The sequence below is a fragment of the Cotesia glomerata genome, linkage group LG4 (assembly GCF_020080835.1).
Source record: "Cotesia glomerata isolate CgM1 linkage group LG4, MPM_Cglom_v2.3, whole genome shotgun sequence".
NCBI lineage: Eukaryota > Metazoa > Arthropoda > Insecta > Hymenoptera > Braconidae > Cotesia > Cotesia glomerata.
Genome location: NC_058161.1, coordinates 24,902,951 through 24,916,108, shown reverse-complemented (window position 1 = coordinate 24,916,108; position 13,158 = coordinate 24,902,951). Strand labels below are relative to the sequence as shown.

Here is a 13,158-nt window from a genome sequence, read left to right as displayed (position 1 = left end):
GTCATACAATGTTTTTGAACAAGTTTGCAACTATTCTAAAAGAAAATACTGATAACTGTTCAAAATTTCGATTAATAAAATTTTGAAACCCCTTTCAAGAATCAAGTTGTCATGAGTACGGGTTATTTAGTTGAAAAATTGTAAATGGCCTGTGCTACTTTTAAAAATTGAGATAAGATTTTTTCCAAACAGAAGAATTTTTTCTTTGACATAGAGTTTCTTTCTAATTCACAAATTCGGTGAATTAGTTTTTTAGCTTTCCGTAATATGTACTTATGAATAAAAAAGATTACTTACTCTTTTAAAATCATTTTCTGTCTTAACATAATGCATGACTAATGTAATAGCAACTTTTAAGAATGAATAACGAGAGTCCCTAAAAACAGAATATTGTTTTAAATCATTTAGATTAGACCTAAACATCATGAAGATCTTATCTTAAACTCACGTATAGTTTATTGAAGTTTCATAATTTTCAACAAAATCTAGTGTGACTCTCACACCTATATCACTATAAGAGATGATCGATGTGAGTAAGTTCCATAACTGATTTTCAGAAACGTTGTCAATGGCATTCATTGTGTCAAACATTATGTTGTACAGAAGTGTGTAATTTGACGTACAACCAATTGATGCTGAAATTTTACCATCTCTACTGCGGGAATATTTTGCTAATACTATATTCCAAATGTCTTCATGAGCAAAACGAAGTCCACCACACAGGATATATGGGGGTATATCTTCTGGAAGACTTAAAGTAAATTATTAATGATACAAAATCAATTGTATTTAAGTCCTGATTGATATGATAATTCTATTTTCTTTTTCAATTTACTTACACATTATTTTTTGAATCCGCTAGCCATGTAGAGAGCATAGAAAGCGTGTAATCCTTACAGATATCAGAGCCAAACGCACACGTCATAGTCAATAACTTCATTTTGATGGATTCTTTATTAAAAATATCATGACTTAGTGTATTATAAACGAGGCTGTTTTCCACTTTACTGAATAAGTCAACAACGTTTTTCTGAAATAATAAATGAAAGAATTCATAATCTTCAAATGATTAGTGATTAAAAAATTTTATTGCATTTTACTTTGAAATTTTCATAAAAAGAAGAGTAACGTAGCCCAGATTCAAAGTACAAACGATCCATGTGTCCCCAGAATACAGCCCATGGTACATAATCCATTTCTTGTTCAAGATAATCTGCTAACTCGAATGGAATTGCATAAGGAATATAATCAGATTCGGCCAGTGCGAAAGCATCGTCGATCAATTTAGCACGATTTAAGTAATGAATTTTATTATAATGCGCAGAATTTAAAAAATTGATAATCAATTTCCAATTTCTTTTATCATAATTCACACGATAGTATCCTATGTTGAAAGTCAATTGTTACGATTTATATTTTTAATTATTAAGCTTTTTTCAATAAATTATTTTACCAAATTGTTGTTTATTGCATATTAGCCATTCGTTTTCTCCTGGCGCTAAAACATCCAATGAAATCGTCGCTGGATCGAACCAATGAGTTATGGAAGTATTATCAAAATCCGGTTGATCTTCAAAAGCAAAATTCAGAGCAATCCAATATCTGTCTGTCAAATTTAATGCGTGATTGAACATGAAACGTGATTGTGTGATTTTTGCTCTATTCGTTGAGTAATTTCTGCTTATTGTGACAAGTGGATATCCTGAAGTGTTTTCCCAATTGATAAGAGCTTGCTCTAACAATTTATTCGTGTTTCCAGATACGTATACCATCTCAGCATTAAAATTATCAGAAGTGACTCCTTGAAACTTACTATTGAATTGAAATCAAATTATTTATTTAGTAATTTTTTGGATGACTAATTACTCACTTATGTTTTAAATAATTCCTGATTCCAATTTGGAAATTTTCATCACCAAGAATATTCTTTATCATGCGTATTATAAACACAGCTAAAATAAAAAAATAACGTAAATATGTTTTTCAAAAACTGCTTTTTTGTACGTACCTTTGACATAGTTTGATTGAAAATATTCAAAACTAAATACATCTAACGGATTCGTTTCAGAATTAAGGGAAGGAACTAACCCTTGACTATCAAAAATGTACATTGATTCCTGATCAATCAAAAACGTATCCATCATGTGCCAGGATCTATGTATCTTGTTTCCAAACACAGATAATTTTTTAATTGTAGGAAGCAATATAAAAAGTCAAGCCGGATATATGAACAATCTGCCCTTGTGGCTTTCTTTGTTGTGGCTTTGCAGATCGTTTTGGTATGAAATGACAATAGTTAAACAAAATTTTAAGGTCATTATCTCAAGAAAATTTTGAAATTATCACGGGATTCCTAATATACCGGCTAGAGGTCTAGCCTCTAGTAAATAAAATATCGACGGTTCATGGTGCGCGGTAGTCTCAGGGACTCGCATCGGTAGCGCTAGCGTAGTTAGGTGTAAGAAAGTAAGACCCAAATAAATGAGACCCATTAATTGTTTCAAAAGTTATTCGATGTCACAATCAAAGTTCTAGTCAACTCCATGGTTTTTAACTTCCCGCTAAAAAAAATTGAAAATTTTGAAGTGAAACTTCTTTAGGCGCATGAGGGTAAAATTTATACGGATGAAACGCAATAATAATAATATTAGTGTCACGAAGATGTGCAGCATTTTTATCGAAAAAGAGGGAGAGAGCGATTGAAACCGATTGAAAAAGAGTGAGAAAGGGGGAACGTAGCATGAAGCACATAGCCATGAAGCGAGAATAGGGAGCAAGCGAGTGAGAAAGATCGAGAGAAAGTGAGATGGAGCGAACGTCGCATCATGCACAGTGCCATCGAGCGCGAGGTGGGAGCGAGCTAGTGAGAAAGATTTTATAATTTGTATTTTTTCAATACTTTTGTTATTTTAATTACAACTAGCAACCTGCAGTCACTATGCGACTGCCGAGATTTACGAATTATGAATTAAGAAAACTTTGGCTTAATGATTTTTTTACATTTATAAACACATTGTACATAATTTGGGTACTTTTTAAATGAATTTTAAAAATAATAGTGCTATTATAGGATCGGTTAAAAATTAAAGGACAAAAGTGACCGAACAAGTTTAAAGAATCAAAAAACTATTAAAAACTCCTCCAAAAACGTAACATAAAAAATTGACTATCACGGAAAAATATATAAAACTGTGAAAAGGCACTAATTCTCGACCTTTCTGATGATACCAAATTAAACTATAAAAGTTTCTTTAATAATAATAATATGCTCATCACAAAATTTTCCTTTCTCTCTCAATTATTTAAATTGAAAATAACTATCGTTAAAAAATATCAAACCCAATTTACGGTAAAGATACACCCGTTACTAAATTTTTTTTAGTCTCTTAATTATATAAATTAATTTTTGATATGTAACCACATTCACGTGTACAAAACAAAATAAATAAATAAACAGAGTTTGTTTATCGCCAAATTCGAATCTATTTATAACTACTTCAAAAACTTATCATAGTAAATAAGCTATTTTAAAAAAGCATATGAAACATTGAAAAGATACAACTTCAGCTCAAAGCCTTTCCAACGATACCAAATTTAACCATAAAAACCTATTTTATCATATAAATACGCTGGCCACAAAATTTCGCTTGTTATTGTTGCATTAAATTCCTAACATATCTTCCTTTTTCTCTCCCTCTCACTCTCGAAAACCTAAAGCTTTAGATGGGTATAAATATAAACGAGATTTAAAAATTAGTTTGCCAAAGAAGTTTCACTTTCATCATTACCACTAGATGAGTGTTGGGAATATATATATATATATATATATATATATATATATATATATATATATATATATATATATATATATATATATATATATATCCATTGGAAACAAGTTGTTTCTTTCTTTTTTGGCTAGTTACAAATTCGAGACCCATTGTGATTATTCGGTGGTGATCGCGTGACTAACTAACTGCTAACTAACTACTTACTAACATACCTAAAGCCGATTGAGTTCCAATCGTAACATGACGAGTCATCGTAAACAATGAAAATAAGAATTATCTAATACTCACTAACAACCTTAGTCTTCCTTGAATTATAATATTGAATTAACAATTTTACTTAGGTAGTGACTCATAGCATACTTGAGTACAAGTATTAATTCATTCATTAGGATTAAATAACGTTAGATATATTTGGTTTTTGGATAGGTTTATGTTGGAGCATTATTAATGTTTTAACTGGGGGCCTTCTCCTTCCAAACCTTGCCGGGGCACTGCCCCTAGATAGCCTCTAATTTTTTTTTCTTTCCTCATCCAGCCTTTTGACTTTTTAACTGGGGGCTTCGCCCCCTAACCCCTATCATCACCATCATTTGGACATTTTTATTTTGGATGTATTTGCAATTGGATATTATTGAATTGGACATTATTCTTAGAGATTATTACCATGGACATTATTACCTTGGATTTTCTGACCGGTTACTTCAGAAACTGATTGTGCCATCATCTGTTAGTTTTTGTTTCAACTATTCTAACTCTGCTATGCCGGTAGCAAGTTCGAGGCCTTGCTCTTAGGACAAGGAAGGAGGAGTTGGAGGAGTATCAACCTCGTTAAAAAACCAGGGTCCATCTGGCTCTGAATGGTAGCACCCTGTTATAGGGCCCCGCCGCCAGGGTAACAGCAAAACAAACGATGGACATGTCAAACCTAATGACAAAATCGTCTACGGTGCAGGGTAGAGATACCCTAGTACTGGCGGAGAGCAGTTTGCAGACGGGCTGCTCTTCGTCGTCATCCAGTGACCGTTTGGACAGTGGGGAGGAACCCATGACCCCGTTGTCTAGATCAGCTACGGGGAGCACGGCGATCGGAGCAACACCGACGGAAACGAGCGTGACACCCAAGAGTGTCGCTCCAGTTTTCGTTTTCCGGGACGAAAACAGATTGAAGTCACAACCCAAAAAACGGTTGGTCGACGACAGTCTGATCTTCGAACTAGAGAAGAAGGTCAAAGTGCGGACCAAATTCTGCACTCGAAGAAGAATCTGTTTCTAGAGGTAAAGGCCGCAGCCAGCCGACTGAGCGTCCTTGTAAGGTGGATGAGGACGATATCTTTACATGGGAAGAAGGCCGTCGACCAAGTGAGTGTTGCCCCCCAGGTGACACATACAAAAGGGCCCGAAGAAACGGTACGATAAGTGGAAAGATCGGAGACAGTGGTCCCTCTAACCCGGCACCTTGTAGCAGGTAACACCGGACTCTGGTGCAAGACCAGTAAAAATGCGAACACTGTCGTCCCCAGAAGAGGCCCAAAAGGCAAAAGAGCTGAAGAGGAAGAAGGACGAGGATGAACCCTTCATTCTCATGAAGAAGAAAAAGGAAAACAAGAAGAAAGTGAAGCTGAACAAACGGAAAGCAGCTGCTGGAGGAACATCTGCGGGACCAGGACCAGGACCAGGGACGCAGCGGTCCGCAGCAGCCAAGGAGATCCAGAAGTCCAGAAGGAGGCAACAGCCGGAGGCAATCCTTATCACACCAGGTGAGTTGGGATCGTCTGGAGAAGTTTTGAGGGTTCTACGCTCGAAACTATCTGTGGAGGATCTTACCATAGGTGTAAGATCGGTTAGGACCGCGAGGAAAAGTGGTCTTCTGATTGAGTTCGAGGGATTCGTAAAGGATCGTTCTTGACTCGAGAAGAAAATCACCGAGGCAGCCGGATGAGAAGTTGTGGTGCGCTGTCTCGTTCCTAAAATGGTTGTGGACGAGATGGACGCTGCAACGACCGTGGAGGAGGTGAGGGAGTCCCTGGGACAACCCCTTGGCGAAAGAGCGAGCAGAGTGAAAATTAACATCACGAAACCCAATAAATGGAGGTCTGTTCGCGCCTTCGTTGAGGTGGGTTTCAGCGACGCCTCCACCCTAGCAGCGTTGGGGAAAGTTAAAGTGGGATGGTTGGTCTGCCGTATCCGGCGCTGGGAACGCTTGGACCGATGCTTGGTCATTCGGCCGGCTCATGTAAGGCGAAGGTAGATCGGAACGGGATTTACTGGCGATGTGAATAGGCGGACCATCAGGCCAAAGCCTGTCCCAATCCACCGAGCTATCACCTCATACATAATTATATCTAAGTCTAGACAATACTTTTGTCAAATATAATGGAATAATTATATTAATCAGTTCACTGTTTGTTAGAACGTATTAGAATAATTTAAGTTAAGAGGAGTATAAGAAACTACGAATCATGCCAATAATATATTATTGTTATGGCTTTTACTCGCTAATATTACGAAAACAATTGATATCTATTAATTTCTAAATTCACCATTGGAAAAAAGTAAAATAAAAAAACAGGTTTTCTCGAAAAACGAGAACTGCTTGAGATTACAATCTTATAAGAGTTCCACGACAAAATCTCCCCGACAAAATTTCCCCGACAAATACACTTCGAAATCTCGTTGTGCCCTTTTATCATGGTTCTTGTGTATATTTATATGAAATAGACCATCACAACTATCAGGGATAATAATATTATAATTTAAAATTAGATTTTAGAGAGGAGATTTTGTCGGGGAGATTTTTTCCAGGGAGATTTTGTCGTGTCATCCTTATTATAAGAGCTGAAACTTTGAAGCCGCGTGGGCAGATTTTACATATATATTCTACTATACTCTTTGTCAATGAATAATTTTATTCTATTTAATTACTTGATCGTTAATGAAATGAGAAAAATAAGCATCCAACCCTTCAGTTAACCATGTATATTGCCACCACTCACGAGTAACTAAACTTCCAAACCACTGATAACTCAATTCAGATGCTACGATCCTAAAAACATCTTCTTCTTCTATATTTGACATATTATGACTGAAAAGAAATTGAGATTCACTGGAAATAAAATGTTTTAGTAATTATATACCTTTTTTGCCAGATATCATTATTGTGCATTCAATAAGTTGAAATTTACTTTAAAAAAATAAGACCCCAATTAGGGACAGCCATTAAATATTCTCCCAATGTCGGAACTATAACTAAATCCAATTTTTTACATCCATGATCTTTATATAAAATACTAGTATAATTTTCCAAAATATCAAGTGCTTTTTTTCCGATTTCCAGTAAATTGTCACCTCGACCAACAGAATTTTTTCCTGTCCATACTTTAAGTGTCTCTTCATCGCTGCTAGATAAAAATTCTAAATCACCAATAACAAATGCTATCAATTGTGCCGACATCGGAGGAGTCGTCTCGAAGGATGTCCAGACTTGATTTTGGTTACTATCCGCGCTTGATATCTGATTGGATTTTGTATTCGACAGCGCAGTGTATTTGAAATTGTGTTGTAGAGAAAGTTTAAAAGTAGCCTTTATCGCTGGTTCATCCCAGCACGGAAAAACTTGGCGAGCAAAAGATGGAAAAAATTGAGTTGATAAAAACCACCTGCAAAAATCTCAATATAATAAATATGTCACAGGTTTTTTTTAAGTCTGTATGTGTGCGTGTGTGTGCGTGTGTGTGTGCGTGTGTGTGTGTGTGTATGTGAAAGTATGTGAATTGCTTATAACTTTTGAACGGCTTATCCGATTTCATCGCGGTTGAAGCCATTCGAAACGGCTTGGCCAAATTTAGATTTTTAATATAATTTGGACCGATTCGGATCAGTAAATTTTGAGGAATCTTAAAAAAACCAAGAAAAAAAATTTTTTCAAATGTGGTTTTTTTTGGATAACTTTTAAAAGGCTTGATCGATCGATTCCAAAAACTAATCAGCTTTAAACAACAAAAAACCACGTCGATCGCCACTAAGTTGGTCAAAATCGGTTGATTCGTTCGAGAGAAACCGTGAACGAAAGAAAACCGAATAAAGTGTTTTTTCGGAATTCCTCCGAAATTTCTAGTTCGATCTTTGATTATTGATTCGTTTGCTTGTTCGATTTTTGATTATAACAATCAAACTATTAGTGATAATTACAATTTGAAAAAAGATTCGAAAAAAAGGAGGATACGTATTTTCAGTAAAGTGTCATCAATGATATCATTGTTAAAAATTTCTTAGTATTTTTACTAAAAATGTGTTGGAAGTTTTAACGCACCACGATATAGTAAATATAATACACAGTTTCGTAAATTTACTCCACTATTTATTCCAACTCAATTTAGAAAAATTACGAAACAGTATCTGTAATTTACTGAACATCTACCGACAATTTGTTTAACAATATTACAATAACATATTGTCGCAGGGATTTTTATTCCCCGTGTGCGTCCCTCCCTGTGCCTAAATTTGACACCAGATCCGCACTCGGTGTGTCTCTTAATTTTTCTATTTTGTATTAAAGTTATTAATTTGTTTATTGTATATTATTTAGTGCTGTACAATTTGGCCGACTTAACCGGCCAGAAAGTTTAACCAGGTTAATTATTTCATCGGCCAGCTGGTTAATCCAAATTAACCGGTTAAACCGATTTAACCGATTAACTATTTAACCGGTTAAATTAGTTAAACGGTTAACTGATTAACCGGTTAAATAGTTAATCGGTTAAATTGTAAATTTACATTTTCCATTATATAAATAATAAATTATTATTAAATCTAATATTTTTAACATATTTACACTAATATTTATTTATTTTATGTTTTAATCTACACTGTTAAAAATTTTTTTAAAATTACAATCATATAAGAAAACAAATAATAAGTAAAATTACAAATCAGTGTATAGCAATGCGAAATAAAATACAATTCATGTAATTTTCCAACACCTGTCAGGAAATCTACTAAGATGTATTGTAATTTTACAAACTTCATGTGTAAACCTAACACGCATTGTAATATTACAGAACCGTTGGTCAATTTTTAAGAAAAAGCTTTTTAATTTTGCAAACATTATTTGTCATCTGATTCAGCATAATTGTATGTAAAATCACAAAAAAATATTGTAATTTATATTAAAATAATCTCATAAAAAGTTTAAAAAGCTTTTTTTTATTTGTACAATTTTCATTGTAAAATTACACAGTGCAATGTAATGTTACCAGACAATTTTAATTATATTACACGAATTGTAATTCTACTTCACTGTTTTCCAATTTTAAAAACAATACTTTTCAGTTTTCCAAAAATGAGACTGATGTATCAAAAAACAACAATGTCCTTCATATTTATTTTTACTAATTTTTAGTCTAAGTTTATTTGTAATAATAAATTCGAGGCATCATTTATCTTTTATAAATTTTAATATTACGCTCAAACGATAATTTCGAAATTAATATATTTTAAAGAGTATAATGTTAGACTTTAATTTTTATAATATTCAATGAATTATAAATAATGTAAAAGTTAATTATTTTCCATCAAAAAACAGCATAAAATAACACAAATAATGTAAATAATAAGTAATAAGCAGCAATTCTCAATCACAACATAGGATTAGCTTATAAGAATAATAAGATGTTGAATTACCTATCGGTCGTACGGCGTAAGGCGTTAGGTATCGGTCTGGCAAGTGCGCGGCTCGCGTTCGATTCTTAGTTAGGGTAAATATTATTTTCACTTTATATCATCAGAGTTATAGAAATGAGATCTACGTTAGATGCAAAATCTAGTCAGCGCTTCATAAAAATAAAATGACAACAAATAATGAATCAAATCTTTCTTTTTTATTATTTCAATTCAAGTCAAATTCAAGGAAAGTATTGTGATTTTACAAACTTAGCTAATCTAAAAATATTTGTAAAATTACAAAACCGTTTTGTAAAATAGGTAACCTCACAGAGTTATGTATGTTTTGTAATATTACTATACTCGATTGTAATTTTAAATAAATGTTTTGCCTATTAGCTTCTAATACATTTCTTGTAAAATTACAATAGAAATTTTTAACAGTGATAAGATAATTATTTATTATGGATATTTATATAACTGAATGATAATTTTTTTGTTTTTTAACATAATATTATGGGTCATTCCATGTTTTGTCGAAACCTCGTCAAAGCGCCGAGATTTCGTGCTTCAGTTTTTCAAAATTTTATTTTGATTATTAGTGTAGATGGATAGGAATTTTAAATAAATTACACTCGATGTTGGGACAACAGGAAGAAATTTATTGTCCCAGAGGAGGAAAAATCTGATGGTCAGATAAAAAACCTCCTCGATGATAATTACAAGAAATAAATGTGTGTGAATGTGTAATTGTTGTTTAGTCAGGGTAGGACCTGAGCTATTGTTATTTCGTCAGGATAGGACCTGAGCTATTGTTATTTCGTCAGGATAGGGCCTGAGCTATAAGACTAATAAACTATCTCTTGGTGAGAATAGTTTGATGCGTATTGCCAAATGTAGGCGAATACTGATGACTCTTCTGGAGAATGCTGTTAAATTGTGTGTGTGTGTGTGAGAGAGAAACGATCAAAGCCAAGGAGGCACGATCAAAACCACGGGCCGTCAATACCCAAAAGAGTGAGAGAGAGCTCGGATATATGGCATTAGTCCCGATTACCGTGTAATTTCTATAAAATTGCGTTTTACCGAAAATAATTTAGTTCAGATTGAATTCATGAATATGATTCGAATGATAATACACTATAGTTACAAAAATTAAGGGGTATGAAAGAAATTCCAAATTTTTGGGTGATTTTCAACGAGCGTAACTTCGAGGAAAATGGTTGTAAAGAAAAAATAAAATAATCAAATTATAGCTCCAAGTGTCTAGTTTTTAGAGATGACCATGAAAATTTTTTGTCATGTCCAGGTCTGGAGAAATCCTAAGGAAACTACCGAAAAAAAATTTTTCCAAATTTTTTCTCGTCTAAAAAAAAGTCTACGGGCTTCAAAAAAATTTTTTCCATTGTTTCTTTATAAAGCTCTTTCAGAATATTTAATCCGAACAAAAACAGTTTCACTGTAAAAAATTGCGCCAAGGCCACGTTCATAAAACTCATCTCAATAACATTTGCACTTTACAAAAAAAATTAGGCTCGTTTCAATAATTTTCATTCTCTACAAAAAGATGTAAAATACTAAAAAATACCAAGAAATCGTCATAATGTTAAAAAAATTGAAAAAAAATTTGTTGAAAATTAAAAAATTAAAAAAAAAATTTTTTATCGTACTTGGCGCGCGTCATTGAGTACCCAAAATTTTTTCGGAAGAATTTCAACTCAAGAAAAATCGATTTCGCTTGTATATACATAATCATATTATATATTTATATAGATTTCATTAGTCAAGGATACTGAACTCATTGAAAACATTGCTTAGTGTATTAATTATCAGTTTTAATGAAAAACCCCGTTCTTAAAATTTTTTTTAGATCTTTAGTGAGAACAACTGCCAATATGGTGGTGTGTTCAAGAAATCTGAAATTATATAAAATTTTTGGATTCATTTTTTTTCAGCTTCGTCATTAATCTTTAATGAAGAACCTTATGCAATATTAAAGTTTGATATTGCTTCGTTTAATTGTAATTGACACATTTTGATTGGCACTCACACCGCATTGTCCCAATTTAGTCGGCCATATGTTTTATTTTTTAGTAAACACAATTCTCACAATGCAACTGACCCAACGTATGCATGCTTATCGACTTATATGTAGTTTGCATAACTGCGTATGACATATCAATTTTACCTAACTTTTGTAAAACTTATTATGAAATAACATAGATTGACTTTCTTATAAATTTCTCAGCATTGAAAGGATGTTTAGTTATCCTGAAAAAATTTGGGGTATTTTTTAGTATTTCACATCTTTTTGTAGAGAATGAAAATTATTGAAACGAGCCTAATTTTTTTTGTAAAGTGCAAATGTTATTGAGATGAGTTTTATGAACGTGGCCTTGGTGCAATTTTTTACAGTGAAACTGTTTTTGTTTGGATTTCAGTATTTTTTGTAATTATAATAAAAATTGAAAATTTTAATTTAATACATTTCCGGTGGCAAACTATCCCCTTTAAGCTATAGTTCATGTAAAAGTTATTCTTGCGCCGCCTGGCGTGTGTAATTGCAAGCTGTCAAATATCTTTTTTTCACTGTAGTTTCCCATCTATTAGAAGATTAGCATGCATCCTTATATTATTTAGTCTGTGGCCGTCCGCTTTTTACATAAGAAAAAAGTTAAAATCTAAAAATCTGGGTCGCTATAGTTTGTGCTGATTATTTATAATAATTTTAAATATAAATTATAAAGATAATTGATAATAATCAAGTAATACGCGTAATAAAAAGCATGAACTACTATTATAAAATATCATATAGAAAAAAAATCAAAATAAATTTGAAAAAAAATTTGTAACCTCAAAAAACCGTTCTGCTTACGGTATATACACACTCAGTAGTCTGGCTTGAGAACGGAACTTGGCGCCAGACTCTATCGAGTCTGTTGATTTTTTCATTTTTCTATTTTATATCTTTTTGTAAAGAAAAAAAAAAATTTTTTTTCCTTAATAGTCTTATAAACGCAGATTTGGTGCGATTTTTTTACGGTGAAACTGTTTTTGTTCGGATTATAATTACTATTATTGTTGTTGCTATTATGATTACCAATATTATTTATTGTTATTATGATATTGTTGTTAGTAACTGACACAATATATCAAACGCATAGTTATGTTACGTATTATCAAGAGATTAAGATTATTCAAAACCCGCCGAATTGAATGGCAGTGCCATCTACAGGCAACAACCATGAGATTATAGAATGTACACTATCTTCAATGAAAATTCCCCAGACACTGAACAGCTGGTTTATCCCAAGAAAGTAGAACTAGAAAAACGTTTAGTCTGTTGTGTATTTAGACTGGTTAATAAATATTATGTAAGAAATATCATCGTTTCAAACTTCGCTCAATTAACAAGTAGTGCCACCTACAGGCAACAATCATCAAGACGTTTGTAGTATCTGTACATTGCTCGAACAAAATTACTCAGATCTTGATAAGCTGACTTTTCCGAAGAAAGCAAAATCAAACAATTCTGGCTCTTTTAAGGCCAGTCTTTCAAATCAAGATAAAATTTCGTCCATGATAAAATTATGATGCCAGTATATTTATATATATGAAATATATAGATATATTTTATCATTAGATAAAATTTTATCCTAGATTGAAAAACTGGCCCTTAAAGATTGACTCTAGTTAATAAATACAACTA

At 32.8% G+C, this 13,158-nt stretch overlaps 1 protein-coding gene across 1 annotated transcript in view; it reads right to left on the bottom strand.

The window, feature by feature from the left end:
- The window catches only part of LOC123263141 (thyrotropin-releasing hormone-degrading ectoenzyme-like), a 59,101-nt gene that overhangs the window by 15,752 nt on the left and 30,191 nt on the right, over positions 1 to 13,158 (bottom strand). The window contains exons 2-10 of the mRNA XM_044725681.1: positions 6,974 to 7,447; positions 6,714 to 6,894; positions 2,009 to 2,162; positions 1,871 to 1,952; positions 1,454 to 1,812; positions 1,101 to 1,384; positions 840 to 1,030; positions 449 to 751; positions 298 to 376 (exon numbers count right to left, since the gene is read on the bottom strand). Of these exons, the coding sequence (XP_044581616.1) occupies positions 298 to 376; positions 449 to 751; positions 840 to 1,030; positions 1,101 to 1,384; positions 1,454 to 1,812; positions 1,871 to 1,952; positions 2,009 to 2,162; positions 6,714 to 6,894; positions 6,974 to 7,447 (2,107 nt within the window). The remainder of the gene's footprint in view (positions 1 to 297; positions 377 to 448; positions 752 to 839; positions 1,031 to 1,100; positions 1,385 to 1,453; positions 1,813 to 1,870; positions 1,953 to 2,008; positions 2,163 to 6,713; positions 6,895 to 6,973; positions 7,448 to 13,158) is intronic.